At 38.5% G+C, this 17,380-nt stretch overlaps 1 protein-coding gene across 2 annotated transcripts in view; it reads right to left on the reverse strand.

The window, feature by feature from the left end:
- Positions 1 to 17,380, reverse strand: part of PIEZO2 (piezo type mechanosensitive ion channel component 2) — a 294,412-nt gene that overhangs the window by 83,927 nt on the left and 193,105 nt on the right. For both annotated transcript variants that reach the window (XM_050321408.1, XM_050321398.1), the window contains exons 8-14: positions 15,968 to 16,130; positions 10,576 to 10,707; positions 9,488 to 9,526; positions 8,035 to 8,173; positions 7,565 to 7,704; positions 5,378 to 5,614; positions 5 to 128 (exon numbers count right to left, since the gene is read on the reverse strand). In XM_050321408.1, coding sequence (XP_050177365.1) covers positions 5 to 128; positions 5,378 to 5,614; positions 7,565 to 7,704; positions 8,035 to 8,173; positions 9,488 to 9,526; positions 10,576 to 10,707; positions 15,968 to 16,130 — 974 coding nt within the window. The remainder of the gene's footprint in view (positions 1 to 4; positions 129 to 5,377; positions 5,615 to 7,564; positions 7,705 to 8,034; positions 8,174 to 9,487; positions 9,527 to 10,575; positions 10,708 to 15,967; positions 16,131 to 17,380) is intronic.

Below are 17,380 nucleotides of genomic sequence, written 5' to 3' on the forward strand. Positions count from 1 at the left end.
TTACCTTTTTCTTCATTTTCTTCACTTCCAACTTTGACCTCAGATAAAGTAGCTTCTTTTAGCCGAAGTGCTTTCTGTTCAGTGAGGTGTTGCCTAAGCAGTAGCCAGAAAGTAATTGTGAAAAGAATCTGCAAACAAAAATCAAAACAAAACCAACAGACTAATTGTACATCCTATGTCCTATTAACACCAGCATAGGTTTTCATAAATTTTGCATGCCTTTGTTTTCTCTCTTTATCAGAAAATGGCAATGATGGCACTGGTGTCAAAGTGCATCGTTGTGCAAGTTTTAAGCAATTCAGGAAACATCCTGCATTACAAACAACTTTGTTTCTTTTGCATTTTTCCATTTATTAGAGATATTTACCTATATGTTTCTATTCTACCTCATTCTATAGTTTTTAATGACTGTTTTATAAATTTAAGAATCTTCTCATTATGCATTGATTCATATAATTCCCATTTGTTGTTTCTTGTTCATTTTTGCCTTTTTTTCGGGGAAGAAGCACATGCAAGAGTGTATTGTCATTATTATGATTTTGTATATCTCAAATATTTTAATTTAGGAGGTTTGATACTTCATGTGCTTAAACACAATTAATTTAAAAATCAAACTTTTTTATGTCTTTCAGTTATAGAAGAGCCAGTCAACTGAATATGCCTTGTGTTTGCAGCAGTTACAAGATTTAAAATAGCTCTTAATTCTTAAAGAGTTTCAGAAGATGATAATTCAGTAACAGCAGGATACCTTAAAAATAAAAATATATATTTAAAGAAGAGTGCATTTATGTATTTTGCAAAAAGCTAAACTCAACAGCTTGCAATACCAAGAGATGGAAATATTCCAGGAACAGCATGATGCCTATCTATCACACACTTGATTTTATGTTTGCTTTCCACAAAGTTTCCATTTATTTCCCTGGTGCAGAAGGAGACTTATTTCACTACTTAGCTAGAAGAATTAAAATTTTCAATAGGAAGAATGTAAGAGCCAAGTACTTTGCACACAATAGAATGGCAAGGCTAATGTAAAGAACTCTCCTGTTTTTCTTCTAACATGCACATCCTCAGTGGGGGAAAGGAGAGTTCCCAGGACAGCAACAGCTGTTTTTATTGACACTGCAGCTAATGCTGAGCCACAGTAGCAGATTATCAGCCTGTGTGACTTGTCACAGCTTCTCTGGACACAAACCTTTGATATTGTACAAGATAGATTTGTTCTTCAGTGAAGAACAAGCTCTATCTTCCAGCCACATTTACTCCCTGTTCTACTTGGCATTTACAGAGCGAGAGCTGGGTCTAAGAAAAGTCCTGAAGGGTTGGAAACCAAAGAAATGCTTTTAGTCACCTTTTACAAATACATTTTTTCTTATTTTCAGACCAGGAAAAAAGCACACAGTATGTAGAAAGAATTATAGTACACTTCTTTCTATTCTTCAATCTACAGAATAGAGTATCCAAGCTTCATTTAAATTCAACCCTTATTCAAAGGACTTTAAACTAGGAATAACATGTGGGTACAGAGTTACTAGATCCCTTGAGAGGGACTGATTGGATGAGGCTAGCAAAGGGTGCCTACGGTGATGTGAACAAAAGGAAATACATAATCAACAAAACAGGGCTTATGCAGAGTCACCTCAAGTATTTGTATATAAGTAAGGCTATTACTTCAAGACACTGTAATGGGCAAACCCTCCAGCTTCTTTGTTGGAAAACTGCATGCCAGGTGCCTCTCTGAAGTGCCTGTACACTAATGCATGCAGCATGGGGAACAAACACAAGGAATTAGAGACCTCAGCGCAGGGCTGTGATCTCATTGGGATGACAGAAACAGTCTGTGATGGCTTGAATAATAATGGCCAGTCTTCGTGAGCGAAGATCCGGGGAAGGTCTTTACACCTTCCAGCCTGCGCATTGGATTTTTTAGGTGAGACACAGTGTGCGCGGAACTGAGCCCACCCTTTAATCCTAAGGTTCATCTGCCGGGGCCAAGCGAGCTTGGACGGTGGCAGTGAGGTCCTTAGGACGTAGATGGGTTGCCTTTAAGGGCTAACGAGCCCCACCTGCCCGGGAGTGGCCCTGACCGGGAATAGAACCCGGGTCTCGGTGGTGATAGCGCGGCGCCTTTACCACTAGGCCACCAGGGGCTCCAATGGCTTGAATAGCTGCAATAGAAAGTTACAGGCTCTTTAGGAAGCACAGGCCAGAAAGATGCAGAGTTGGAGCAGGGATTTGCGTGACAACACAGCTGGAATGCATAAACTCAGTCTGGGGATGGATGATGAACTAGGTAATCCAGGAGGAATGCAGAGAGGCTGGCTGAGCATGCAGAGACATGGTTAGAAAAGCCAAGGTCTGAAACTGAGTCTGGCAAGGGTTGTCAAGAGCTACAGGAGGAGCTTTTGTAAATACTTAAGCAGAAAAAGGAAGACTAGGAAAAATCTAGGCCCACTGATGAGTGGGGCAAGGGTTCTGGTGACACAGGGCATGGAAAAAGCAGAGGTACCAAATGCTTTCCTTGCCTCAAGTCTTTGCTAGCAAGGCTAGCCTTAAGGAATCGCAGGTCCTGGAGACCATGGAGAAGTCTGAAGCAGGGAAGATGAATGCTTGGTGAAAGAGGATCAGATCAGGGAATATTTAAATAAAGTGGGCATATATAAATCCATGGGTCCTGATGGGATGTATCCATGAGTGCTGAGGGAGCTGACCAGTGTCACTGTAGAAGCTAGTCTTAATAATCTTTGAGTGAATGTGGTGACTGGCAGAAGTGCTGAAGGAAAGCAACTGTCACTCTCATCTTCAGGAAGAGGAGGATGGAGGATATAGCCTGCACAACCTCACCTCAATCATCTCAAGCAGTGAGATGCTGGTAAGGGCTTCCTATGGAAGCTGTGGGTGCTCCATCACTGGAAGGTCAGGTGGGATGGGGTTTTGAGAAACCTGGTTGAATGAAAAATGTCCCTGCCTATGGCAGGGTGTTGGACTAAATGATCTTTAATGGCCCCTGCTGGCCCAAACTATTCTGTGTTTCTAAGGTGATGGAGCAGCTAATCCTGGAAAACACTTGCAGGCACATGCAGGACTAAAAAATCATCAGGAATAGTCAGAGTTGATCCACCATGGGGAAGTCATGCTTGACTAACCTCATAAACTTCTATAATAAAATGACTTCGTAAAGAGAAGAGAAGAGTGGATACTGTCTAATTAGACTTCAGACAAGATTTTGAAAGTGTCTCCCATAAGATCCTCATAGAAAAGCTGATGAAGTGTGGGCTGGATGAGCAGACAGTGAGGTGGATTGAAAACTGACTGAACAGTGAGTGGTGATCAGTGGCATAAAGTCTAATTGGAGGTCAGTGACTAGCAATGTACCCCAGGGGTCAATCCAGTCTTGTTCAACGTCTTCACTTACGAACCAGATGATGGGGAAGAGTACACAAATCTAGGAGGAGTGGCTGATACACCAGAAGGTTGCGCTGCCATCCAGAGGGACCTCAACAGACTGGAGAAAGGGGCCAACAGGAACATCATGGCATTCAACAAGGGAAGTGCAAAGTCTTGCACCTGGAGAGGAATAACTAGCACATGGATCTTTACATGTTCCTGTTCAACCTGCTGTAGAGTAGTTTGGCAGAAAAAAGCTGGGGATCCTGGTGGATAACAAGTTGAACCAGCAATGTGCCCTTACGGCAAAGATGGGTAATGGTATCCTGGGATCCATGAGGAGTGTTGCCAGCAGGTTAAGGAAGGTGATCCTTCTTCTCTACCACACTACAGCACTGGTGAGGCCACAATTCAAGTTCTGTGTCCTGTTCTGGCTCCCCAGTATAATAGAGGCAAGGATGTACTGGAGAGAATTCAGTTGAATTTGCCATGAAGATGAAGGGACAGGAGCATCTCTCCTATGAGGAAAGGCTGAAGGAGGTGGTACTGCCTACCCCGAAGAAGACAAAACTCAAAGGGAACCTCATCCAATTTCTATAAATATCTGAATGGTGGTGCCCAGTGATGGGACCAGAGGCAATGGGCATGAACTAAAACATGTTCCCTCTGAACAAAAGCAACCACTTTTTTTCCTGTGAGGGAGACTGAGCACTGTCACAGGTTGCCCAGGGATGTTGTGGAGTCTCTTTTCTTGAGGATATCCAAAAGCCATTTGGGCATGGTCCTGGGCAATCAGGTCTAGATGGCACTGCTTAAATAGGGGAGCTGGACCAGATGACCTCCAGAAGTCTCTTTTGGCCTCATGTATTCTGTGATTCTGTGAAAGTTATGGAGTACATTATATTCAGCCTAAAAGAAAACCCCACTAGAGATCTATTAGCTTTAAGGAAGCAGCCAAATCATCAAACATACACAACAGTTTCCTTCTTGACACCATATGTTTTTAGAAAAGATATTTGATGATATAGTATATCAGAAACAGTATCAAAGGGGCTGACATATTAAGACAGTTAAAACCTCAAAGAGATTTACATAGTCATTGATAAAAACTGTAGAACTTCTCTTTAGCCCTCTTACTAAACTATCCCTATCTTTACAAGAGAAGTAATATAGTACTCACTAACTTTCAAATGCATTAAAGAGCCCAGAATGGTTATTGCAATGGTACTGCCGACAAGAAAGATCACTTACAAAATCACCTTAAATTGTAATTAGGAGTCACAAGGGAATTGATTCACTTAGTGCAAGGGGAGCAGTGCCAACTACATGCACTATCTCAGACGCCCCTCTGGAGTGCTCTAGGAAACAACCTCCTATTTGTGCTCAGTTCCTTCCCCAAAAGCGAACTTGCCAAACAAAATGCATTTTGTAGTGCTTTAAAGACATCAAAGAAAAAAATCTACCATGCACTGAGGTCAGCAAACTCTGACCTGAACTGGATTTCAATTCATGCTGATTCAGGTGCAAGGATAAAGAATTAAAGCTCAGTCACAGTTACGTACTGCAGCTTGTGAGAAACCATAAGGGAGTGTGCAGTATTGGTAATCGCAGTGACACCACAGTTCCAGCTGCCATCACAGTCAGACACAGGTCTGACATCCCATGTGTATTAACATAGAAAATCAAACCATATCTAGTTTTGAATTCAGTTTATAAAACCAAACAAGTGAGGGATTTCCGTCCACTAAGTAATCTGTGCAGAATTATCATGAAAATTTAAAAGATGTCTGAAACATTTGCCCTAGTATTAGCTTAAGAAGCAGTTTTCTAAACACTATTTTTTAATGACTTACCCTTGATTTTAGAACTGCTATTGGAAGTAATTACACTGAAAACTGAGTTCACTCTTACAGAAATGCCAAGAGATCCACATTTGTTATCACAATGTATTTTGTGATTTCATAAATATATCTCAGCTGTTTGTAACACCTACCTTTGATGCCAGCTCTCCAGGCTCCTTTCTTTTTAAAAAACCGGATACTTGAGGAAGCTCATCATTCTTGAGCTCAATACTCCATATATACTGTAATATTAGCAATAAATTTCCATAAAAAACCATGAACGGTGAACTGATCATGGCGTATTTCCTTCGGTCCCGAATCATCCACAGTGTGCAAGACCAGATCAGTAACACAAAAGTCAACCAGCTGTGATATGTGATGCTCCATGCCTTGTGGAAAGAGAGGAAAGAATGTCCACAGATGCACTCAGGAACAGCACAGATGCACACTGGCAATTACACTTAATTCACACTTCTCTACTCAGCATATTTTCATTGTCATCACACTCCATATTAATGTTTGGGCACAAAAGATCTTCTTGTGAAACAGCAGCAAAGAATTCAAAGCAGGAATAGCAAAACATAACCAGTACTACATTCAAGGTACTACATTCAAGGCCTTTGACAGATTTACAAAGCTGCAGTAACTCCATGCTGTTCTAGCTTTTGTGGAATGAGTTTAAAATGGAAAGCTATGGTGTGCACCCACCTAACCTGAAGAACATTTAGTCTACAGAAACCATGGTAGATTACCTGAAACACGTACAACTAAAGAATGTTTTCTGTAGCTTCCAGAATTCAGTTACTGAAAACTAGAGGAAAGGATTTGGGTTTCAAGTGTTTTTTACATTGTGTTATTGATTTATGACTAAATTCAGATGTATACATGCTGGTATACCTGTGGAATAACTGTCAGTAAAGAATTTTATATTCCTCTTCTATTTAAATAGAAAATTATTAAACATTAAGAATATTTCTATCAGGTTAGCTCAGCTCCCTCGGAAATTATGTTTTTTAAGGGTATGTGAAAAACACCTTTATGATACTTCTCTGTCCTCATATAAGAAAATAGTTTACAATGAGCTGTCTTCAGACTATAGTATAAATGGATTTGTATCAGAGCACACCATAAACAAATTCATAATTTAGATCATATAGTAATATACAATGAAGAAAATAGCTAACAGTCTCTCAATATTAAACTAAAAGAAAGCTTTTCAAATATATCTTCTGCTTTCATATTGAGAGATATGACCCTAGAAATTAATTAAAAATAAAATGCAGACTTGGTCTAAGAGAAGGTGTCCCTGGTCAAGTCAGTGGGTTCAGAAATAGGTGATTTTTACAATCCTTTTCAACACAAACCATTCTACGATCTAAATACATGAGTTTAAAATACTAGGAAAGAAGTCATTCTGTCACTATGAGAACAACTACTTGCTAAATGCATCAATCCAGATCCATACTTTATATAAGGAGCCTGCCTTATTTAGAGAAGAAACCTTTTCTGCTAAAAGACAGCAAATAAAAACTTCATACAAACAAGAGGCAGGCAAGCTGATTTGTTTTACCATTTTTAATTCAAAATTGGGCCAAGAAGTTTTATGGTTAATTTCATCATAGTTGAAACCTTTCCAAAACAGTAAAAGTAAAGCTTGCATTGGGAATATAGAGAGAGACCTAATCATTATGCAGAAAACTTGATATAATGAAGCTTAAAGTATTTGCATCAAGGAGGCTTAAAAGCAAGCAGCAACATGAAAAAGAAAGGAGGGCCATAAGTAAAACAAGGGGAAAATCTGGCTTGGCACGAAGTTGTATTTTTCTTGAGAACTTTCTGTGTCAATACAAGAAACCAGGCCTTACTCATCTTTTCTTCTCAGAGAGTAATTGGATGCACACATCAACCTGAAATAGGAACTATATTTTAAAAATTTTCTGTATCGGCATGAAATACTTTAATTTTGTAGGAAAACTTTCTGAGTGGTGCAAACACACGACAAACCTGCTTGTGCAGAAGCTTGGGAATCAACAGAAAACTGAGCATCTGTGGTTTTCTGACATTCAGACAGACAACAAAGCCTGGGCCTCCCAGTCCTGGATATGTGATATTTTAACCAGAATGCCACGCGCTGCCCTATTTATAGGTCTATAACTGGCCTGGGATTTATGCATTAATAACCTAAAATGGGCCCAAAATGATGCAGACACCATAGTGATATTTTTTGACTTAGTTGCAATGATTTATGGAAAACTAAGGATGAGATTACTTTCAGAAAGGCACTGAGAAGACACGTTTGTAAAAGGAACAGCATTATTTTTTTTGTTGCCAGTACTTACCATCATAGCTATCAGAGCACAAATGTAACTTTGTTTCATGATAAATTGGAACACAGAGACCAGGGCATGTAATTTAACATTTTCTTTTTCCTCCTGTGTAACTTCCTCTTCTTCTTCCTCCTCCACCTCTTCTTCCTTTTCTAAGTAGAAAAAGAAATTGTTACTTGCAATCCCTGCTGGTCTACAGTTAGTATATGCAGCCTCTCCTGGAATTATTTTGCTTGCAATCACTCTGATGGCTACTTCAAATCACTTGGTGTTGGTAGGCAAAGTATTTTGCATAGGATATGCCCACAGTCCAGTTTACAGAATTGCCAAATGGTCAGCCATCATTGTAAGCGACAGCAATTATTAAACTTTAAGAGGCCAATGAGCTTACCAAAATGGAAATAAATGCTAGAGGCAGTGAGTGGAGATAGAGAATAAGAAAACAATATGGAACCAAGGACAATTCCTAGGCAATTCACTACCTGACACGTCATCTGAAGGCTCCCATTTGTACTGTGGTGTTGAGTACATGTCTGCTTTGGCCGGACCGTTTTCTAATGGCAGCGCAGGGTGGATGGTGTGATAGTCAGTAGGGTTCCCGTTCACTGTTACCAGCAGCACCTGCCAGAACATCGAAGAGAGGCACTGCATTTAGGGTGGCTTTTAGAAGAATGGGACTCCTACATCTGTGCCTTGCTACTGTTGAAGTGCCAATGTTTTAAGAGGTTAACAAGTAACTGCAGTTACTTCCAAAGAAACTGGCATGTTATAGTCATATTGCATGCAAAAGCGCATAACAGCTTCCAATATTAATTGTGGTTAGCTTTTTATGCCATACTAATAGAATTAACTAAAAATTCATTCTCCTTCTTAGGCAAACAAATACATTGAGATTTTAAGACTTTAGTTCACACCCAATTATTTCCAGTAGTCATGAAAATAATGGTTATAAATTACTTTCAAATTTGAATTCTTCCTGGAGAGACCTATGTTTGCTGCTGTTACTAAAACCACTTGTGGTAATTGCTGTTATTGATGCCACATTTACATCACTTGGTAATACTAATTCAAGAGTCTTTCATTGTTTTATTTTTTTGACTTCAATTTCAGTCCTTGTGCTTGTTTGAATGAGGGCTCCAGCAACCACAGTCATTAATATCTCTCATATTGGCAGAAATTCATGTGCAATGTGTTAGGGATGGTAATACACACTGAAGACTGACTTCTGCTCGGGCTGTGAGATAGGGGAGTATTTTGCCTTTAAAAACTATGCACAGGCATGTGTGGACTGTTTCAGAATAGTATCAGGCTTATGTTAGTTATGTACAGCACCTACACCAACCACAGACCTGGGAAGCATGTTCAGATTTGGTTATGGATGCTCCCAAGATTCATCTGCATCTCCATTCTTCCGTGTATGCTGAACAGAGAAGAAATTTCTGCTTTCAGAGTCTGCTAAAGTCTATAGCAGTCAAGATATATAGATCATGATGTCTGTTCAAAGACTTGGATTTTCTGTAATCTGTGAATAGAACTCATGTGTTGTCAGTCATGCTTTAAGGGCCTCAGCATTCCAACATGAATGAAATAAAGAAATACAGCAAAGAAACTAAATCAAGTTTAAAAATGGCTTGCATTAGAAAGCATATTTTCGTATCTTATTTAAACCCAATGAAATAGCAAAGATCGTCTGCCAGTTGCTACTAATACAAGCAGTTTAATTTCAAGTGATCACTCAGTGGTTTCTCAGTGAAATTATCAAGAGAGCAAAGGACAATTATATTTAGGATAATCAAGGATATAGGGTAACTGGCAGGCTAACAAAATTATAGAAGTTTTACAAATGTCATCTAAGGTTTTATCTGTATCAGTGTAATCTGTATTTACACACAATAAGAAGAATTGCAAAATTACAAAGACTAGTAGTATACTAACATCCGATGGCTTGTATTCATCTTGGGTCATTGACAGAAGCTGCAAAAAGCAATGCAAGGACAAATTATTAAAGAAGCACAGCTCAAGCATTAATAAGTCTAACTTTTTGAATACATGCATGCATATATGCTGACTTCTGCAGATTTGCACCAAGAAATTCAGAAAGAATTCTTAAAAAGCCAGCAGAATTGTACACTACCATAAAACAATATTGATTTTGCCACAGCATTAACATAATTTTACTGTGTGTTCCTGTGAATTTTAAATCAAAACTGAGAATGTCGCATTGAAATTTTGGATACTAGGTCAAAGAATTAATCAGTATGATATTATACTGATTAACTGCTTTCTAATGTCTTTCTAATGATCCAATGCTTAAAAACCAAGTTTTTAAACAATCATTAGAATTACTACAATTATAAAAATAGTTCCAAAAAATGTTGATACAAATATAAAATGTGATACTTCATCCATTTGCCAGCTCATTTACCATTACTATTACTATGGTGGAGTTCTTGGGGCTTGAGTATGTGTGGCTCAACAGAATGTTCATATATCCCAAATTTGACAGTAGCTCAACAAATGAAATTTTGCACAGCAGCTGGTGCAGACAGATGGTAGAAAGCTGGACCTTTCCAGGAGATTTTACACAACTGCCTTAACTGCTTTGCTTTATATCTCCAACAAGGACACCACTATGCAGCTGGCAGTTCCCACTTACCAATGACAGTGCTAATTAGTAGTTACAAAGCAGATCAGCTCTTTACACCAGGTTTATCTCCCTGACAGACTTTCTAGCTGTTTTGCACAAAGATAATGGCCCCACGCCAAAAGCCCTGCCCTAAACTTCTTAAATGAGGAAGCCAAAAACATAGAGCATGGTCTTCACTTAATTCCTTACACTGGCTCCTAGTTTTGTTTTATTCACTTTTACAAAGTATACTCCTAGTCTGCCACACAGCCTTAATATTGTGTCATCTGATTTATATAATCACACGGGAAGATCTTACTTGCAACTTATATAATGCTGCTACCCTTAATTTCAAAGTAACTGTGTAATGCAGAGACCCTTTCCCCTCCAGCCTTACTTTTCTCTCATCAGTTGTATAGTGGCTTGCATACCACAGACTGCGCCTTCTCTCCGCTGTCATTGGAATGGGGCTGCAGGGTATTTCTTTGTCATCTTCCCTGCTAACAGATTTCTCTTCATCAGGCATCTGCTAAATGACAACAAATGACAACACCAGCTATAGTTCTGTAAATGCAATCTTATCCGAGGAATTTAAATTTCCCCCCAGTTGATGCTCCCCCTCCAAAGCATGTCTTTGAAACATCTTTTAGTGACTAATACACTCCATTTATGATGACATTTTCAGAAATGGTGACAGAGCTTTTCTATAACTGCTGGTTACATGATATCAGAATAACACAGACCTCCATATACTACCTTAACTTACTATGTAGTCATACCACAAGCATACACAAATACGTAAAATAGAAAACACATAAAATACAGGTGTTTCATTTTCAAGGCAGTGTACTGAATGAAAATTCACTCTTTTCATCTGCCTATACAAGTGAAAAACCAATTCTATTTCACTAAACAGAGAAACTGAAAAGATTCAAACCCTTTGAGCATTTGCATCTATCATCAAAGACTAACCTAACTCATCATACTTCAATATGTAATGAAGTAGTCAGTGCTGATCATCCACCCTGGCTCATCTAGTCTTGCTTTGGGGTCAGCAAATACCTGTGCGTGCTCACATATAGAACAAGGTAACTGGAAAAAACCAATACGGATTATTTTATTTACCAAGAGTAGCCTGATTATTGTTTATTCTGAAACAACTGGTTGAGTGGATGAAGGGAGAGCTGTGGATGTCAGCTACCTTGATTTCAGCATCTTTGACTATTGTTCCACAACATTTTTGCTGAAAAGCTGGTAAGATATGGACTTGACAGATGAACTGTGAGGCTGGTGGAGAACTAGCTAAACTGTCTTTCTCCCAGTAGGGTAATGGCTCAAAGACAAAAAGGTAGTTGGACATGAGTGGAGTTCCTCAGGGACTAGCACTAGGTCTGGTACTATTCGGTATCTTCAAAATTATCTGGATGGAATTGCACCCAAACAAAATTTGTGAATGAGACTGAACTGGGAGGAGGTAGATGGGCCAGAAGGAAGAGTCACCATACACAGATGGGACATCAAAAAATGCACAAGGTTTAACAAAGATAAAGTCCTGCACTTGGAATAAACCCATGGAAGAGTAAAGGCTGTGGACAGACTCTGTGGGAAACAACTCTGTGGAATAGGCTCAGAGGGTGCTGGTGCATAGCAAGCTGAACATGAGCCAGCAGTGAGCTCCAGCAGCAATGAAGGCAGACATGTCCTGGACTGCATCAGCAAGAGTACTGCCAGCAGATCAAGGGATGTGATTATTCCACTGTACCTGGCAAGTGTCAGGCCACACCTGCAATTCAGTTCTGGCATTCCCCAGTTCGAGAGAGACACAGAAAATCTGGAGAGGATCCAAGAGAAAACTGTCAAGATGATTAGAGGGTTGGAGAAGTTGAAGGATGCAGGAATTAGGGGTTTTTTTTCAGACATACAGTACTGAAATTGTAGTTTTAGAGAAGACAGAGGCACTCTTCTCATGGGTAGACAAGGTTATAAGCCAAGACGCTGAGGACATGATTTGCTTCAAGTGAATGCCTTCTGGATATTAAAAAAGTAAAGTATTTCACCATGAGAATAGTGAATCACTGGTATTGGTAGCTTCTGCTGAAAACATCCAAGATTTGGCCCTGGACAATCTAATCTGAGGCCCTGCTCTCCCAAGAAGTTGCATCACATGATCTCCAAAAGTCCCTTTCAAGCTGGACTGTTCTGTGATTCCGTGATTGTCTCTGACCCATGTGATCTACTTCTTTATCTTTGACAGCAACTGTTACTACTAAGTTGAGGAGGACTGCAAATGTACTGGTCTTAAATCCATCTTGATTCCATGGCTCAGCATGGGTATGAAGCCTCTCTAATAGACTTAAAGTGGATGTTATTAAAGCAGAGTGACAAAGCAGGAGAACTGGGTATGTGTACATAAACCACCCTAGGTTACAGCTCCTCTTCAAGCCCCTCTTCCTTCACTGTGCCTCCTGAGTGGCAGCTACCTGGTGATAACTGTTCTCATTGCTTACACAAAATCATCTGATGCAATAGAAGAATAAATCAGGATGCTGAACAGAGGTCTGCAAAGCTCTTTCCATTCCAATCCTAACAGCAAGGTCCTACTTTTTAAATCTTGACTTACATAGACAATGGTTATTAATTTAGTTTCACTTCTCAGAGGAAATGGAAGCACATTTCACATATGATTGTATATTTATATTTGATTGTAGAAGGGCATTCCTAGCAAAGCTGTAAGATGAAATAATCTGATTCTGTGCTTATAAAATCCTTGTCACTGCCATTTGAAACTTTAACATAAATGTGAACAGAACTGCTTATCAAAGGCATTTAGTTTGGCACCAGGGTGACCAAATCATACAAAAGACCTAAGATGTACACAAATATTTTACTAAAATATTTTTAGCTGAAGGGACTACAGGAAAGGGTGGGAAATCTTGTTTTCTCTTTCTCAGAAGAGAAAGAAAAATCAGAAAACACAGTAATAGTAATACAACTTGTGAGAGACTTTTGACTTGTCTAATTTTTTCAATTCTTTGATTACCTGAGCAACTCTCAAATACCTTTTAATTCAAACAATTATAAAAACTGTATGAGAGGACTCTACACTCAGTTGCTATAACTGTTCACTCCTGTACTATTACTCACCACTCACAGGACAGAATGAATGGGCTCTATTCATATATTCAGTGCTGGCAGTTACAACTATGAGCTGAAATCTCCAGAGGCAGATCGCCTCTTCTTATTGGCAGAGGTAGAATTTCACAGGACTCTATGTTAGAACAAATCAGGATCCAAAATAGAAAGCATAAGAAAAGCAAAACTTCCACTGACTGCCACAGTCATTTTGCATGACTCAGATCCATTTAAAATCCCACACAGAGACCATACACTGAAATCTCATACGTGCCATGCATTGGCATTGTGGCACACACACAAAAAACTTCCCTGAAACTCAAGATTTGAAGTGGACATTGTCCCTGTAAAATTGTTCATCAGCTGCAGTGTTTAGAGACAGTCTCAAGAGGATCTGTTTCAAAGATACCTCCTGCTGCAGTTCAGGAGGAGTTTTATCCAGAGGAGGACCCCAAGATGTAACTCACACAAGAAGAAAAAAACATGTCTTACCCTGCTTTTAGAATCTGCTACGTCAGTATTACATTTAGCTTAGGTACATCTTTTTAGACTAAATAAATATTTCCTTATGCATATTCTATCACACACATTTTGTTCAAAACAGGTGTTGTTCAAGACGTTACTGTGAACAAAATTTCTAAGATGACTGACTTCTTACTGTACATGACAGCAGTATACAGAGAACAACTGCTTTGCACTAAACACCACACAACGTATTGTCTTCGCCATCCATTCAGCTATAGGTAGGTTAGTTCCATAATGAATCAAATGCGCCACAAATTAACAAGTTAAAAAACATTTTGATGAAACCTAGAATACATTATTTCTGAATTTAAATGATTGAGAACGGAGTCTACCAGGGATAGTTTGTAAGAGAAAGATTAATTCCTGATCTATAGAATGCCTAAACAAAAACAAAACACATACAGACTGAAAAAAAAAAATAAATTCTGGAAGGAGGAAATGTGCAAAATATTGCATCACTACATCCTGTGTATCAAAAATAAGCATTCATGAATGGGCATCCTTTTCGTTACAACATTCTCTTTTTTTGAACATCTATTTATCTTTGGAGGGAAGCATCATTTCCCTGGCATCTGAAGTTCCCATGGGAGTGCCAAGACTTTGTATTGCCTCTCACGTAGTCATGGGTTTGAGAGGCATCAGCATTTCTTAAATTAATGTCTTTTAAAACTTACTTGCTCTAGCTCAGTTTCTTGGAAAGCATTTCTGATTTCACATGTTGGCAGTTCCCAGAGACTGACTTTAGTGTCTTATGAGAATATCTATCTCAGATATCACAAGTAGTCTAAAAAAAAAAAAGAACTGTAGGCAAGACCACAATAGTTCCTCTCAACTCCCTGGAGGAACTTGCAGCATTCACTCTATATGGAGACAGAAAGGCCCATTTCCCTCAACTGAAAAAGCTCAGCAACTAACTTAGATCCAACACCAAACTTTAGGATGGTAAAAGCTGAACAAAAACAATGCAGGTACTGGAAATGAGTTACCAGAGTTTCCGAGATCACACGGCTCCCACTAACTGCCTTTCACATCTGGTTACTCCTCTGTGAATAGTTCTCATGATTTTACTATGCAGCTTGTGAGATGTGAAGTTTTATTTATAGCCCCAGTGTTAAAATCATATTATTATCTGGAAATCTCAGTTTTCACTTCAGGAAAGGAAAAAAAAATTAAGTTTACAGATGCTGCAGCTGCAGAAAAATTAGGGAAAAAACTCTAAAAATACCCAGTGCCAGAGAGTACTGGACCACAATCTTGTGACTTACAGTATTAAGATTTCTGGAAACTTAAGACACAATTTTTTAATAACTCAAGCTGACAGTTCTGGCATCATTTGCCTTTTGAAGCCCTATATATGTAAACCCCAAATATCAGACATCTCAATTCAGAGGAGACTTTGGTTGCCTTTCTAAATGCTTAAATGTTACATTATCCATTATATGAAGAAAATCCCTTAAAATAAGAAAACCTTCAACAGTTTTTACTTGCTACTATGAACTGCACTAATTCACAGCTGCCATGAGTGTCTTCATTGTGGTTTACAAGCACTGCTAAATCTAAAACTGTCATCAAACCTCAGAGGATTATGATGTCTAGGATAATTCTTTTTATACTTTCATTTTCTAAGCTTCCAAGATACCTTTGGGTTCTTATATTCCCATTTTTCTCTGCAATTGAAAGAATTAAAATGTCCTTTTTTTCTCTTTGTTCTCTTACTCTTAAATCAAAGCTGGGATTTTCACTCAGAAACACAGAATCAGAAGGAAAGGTTTTAAGAAATTTTTTCTATATCTGTGACAAAATCGCAAATGTTTGTCTTGTCTTACAGTATCCTGGGCCAGAATGTATCCTACTTCAGTTCTGATAGACAAGCCTTGGGTGTTTGCATTCCACTTGATTGCACCTAAACTAGAATCATAGGCTCAGAATCATTTAGGTTGGAAAAGACCTTCAAGATCACTGAGTCAATCCAGTTCAACCACTACTTCGTATCAAAACCTGTTTTCCAAATCAGTGTAAGCGTTAAGGCTCTTTATCCTAAAGGTTTCTACCTCTGTTAGCAAGTATCTGCACTGGCCAGTCTCACAGTCATTAGTCATTAGTGCTAGAAGAGAGAAGGAAGTTACCCTTACAATGGGCTCTTGTAGCCAGAGACGAATAAGAGTTGCGAGGGTGTAGTACATCACCAGCAGTAAGATTGGATTAGCATGGTGATACCAGTGTAAGTCTTGATTTTTGATGATCATCCAAGTGCTTGAGCAGTTTGTCTGAGTAAGAGAAGTGACACCGAACAACCTGTGAATATAAAAAAAACAAGCTAGCCAAGTTAGAGAACAAACACCAAATCTTACAATGTTGAAAAATACTTTTTCAGCAATTTTTGCTTCCTTGTAATACCAACTGTTCTGTTCAAACAGGTGGGTTTTCCATCACATCTAAAATGCAGTGAATATTTTCATTCCACATATTTAGTCAAAAGAAACGGTGGGGTTTTTTTCACTTGGTTTTCAACATAAAAAATAGGAGTATATTAATACTACATCTACTATGTTCAATGAGCAAACTTTCAAGGACCTGTGCCCTGTAGACCCAGAGCTACAGAAAAGGGGGAGAGAAAAGGTGGCTTCATGTCCATTTGGCAAATCACAGCAACATGACATCTCAGAGCGATTTACTGAACTGACGTACAACACCATTCCATTCACCCTGCCAGACATAGCTGTAAAGTACATCTCAGCACACTGAACAGTCTACTGATTTTTTTATTTTAAAAAGCAAATATTATTAATAAATTTCTATCTAATTATGCCAATGCTAGTAAACATAAAGGATTCCACTGAATTCATAGCTGTTCTGAACAAAAACTGAAAACATTCGGAAAGGATCATCAAACAACTGAGAAAAAAAAGGAGAAAAATTAATTTGCAGTATTCATATCAATGATATGAGATATTTGACTATTTCTGGAAAAACTGGGATTACACAATAATTCTGTCAAGTAAGAAACATATGTTGGAAAAAACACACTTAAGAATAAAAGAAAAATCCACAACATTTTCAAATTAATACATGTCAAACGCCTTGTAAATGTACTAGATACTGAAATAAAACTAACAGGAAACATTAATTAGTCTGGTTCTTTCACAGCAAAATAGTTTGCAGAGTTCCAAAGTTAAGCCACCAGTAGCATGTGTCAGTATTCACTATAAACAGTTTTGTCTATTGGCAAAAGCTTTTTCTTCCACAATGTGTTTGAGTTTTCAACTTTTACAAAAAATAAATCTGATTTTAAGAGACAATTAAGGAGGACTATTTTTTGGTAGAACAATAAATCTCAAACTATTGTTCCTCTGAAAGAGTAAATAAAATAGATTCATTAACAAAGTGCCAACAAGCAAAGCACTGAAGCTTTTCTGCTGGGGGATTTAGAGTAAGTTCAAGAGGTTTAGTTCTTTCTTTACCTAGTAAGATACAATATGAAAAGCTGAATGAATACAAAGAATAAATGACATTCAACAGAGATGTGCTGCATGAAATCTGCCTTT

The sequence above is a fragment of the Myiozetetes cayanensis genome, unplaced genomic scaffold (assembly GCF_022539395.1).
Source record: "Myiozetetes cayanensis isolate MyiCay16 unplaced genomic scaffold, myiCay2020 scf1, whole genome shotgun sequence".
NCBI lineage: Eukaryota > Metazoa > Chordata > Aves > Passeriformes > Tyrannidae > Myiozetetes > Myiozetetes cayanensis.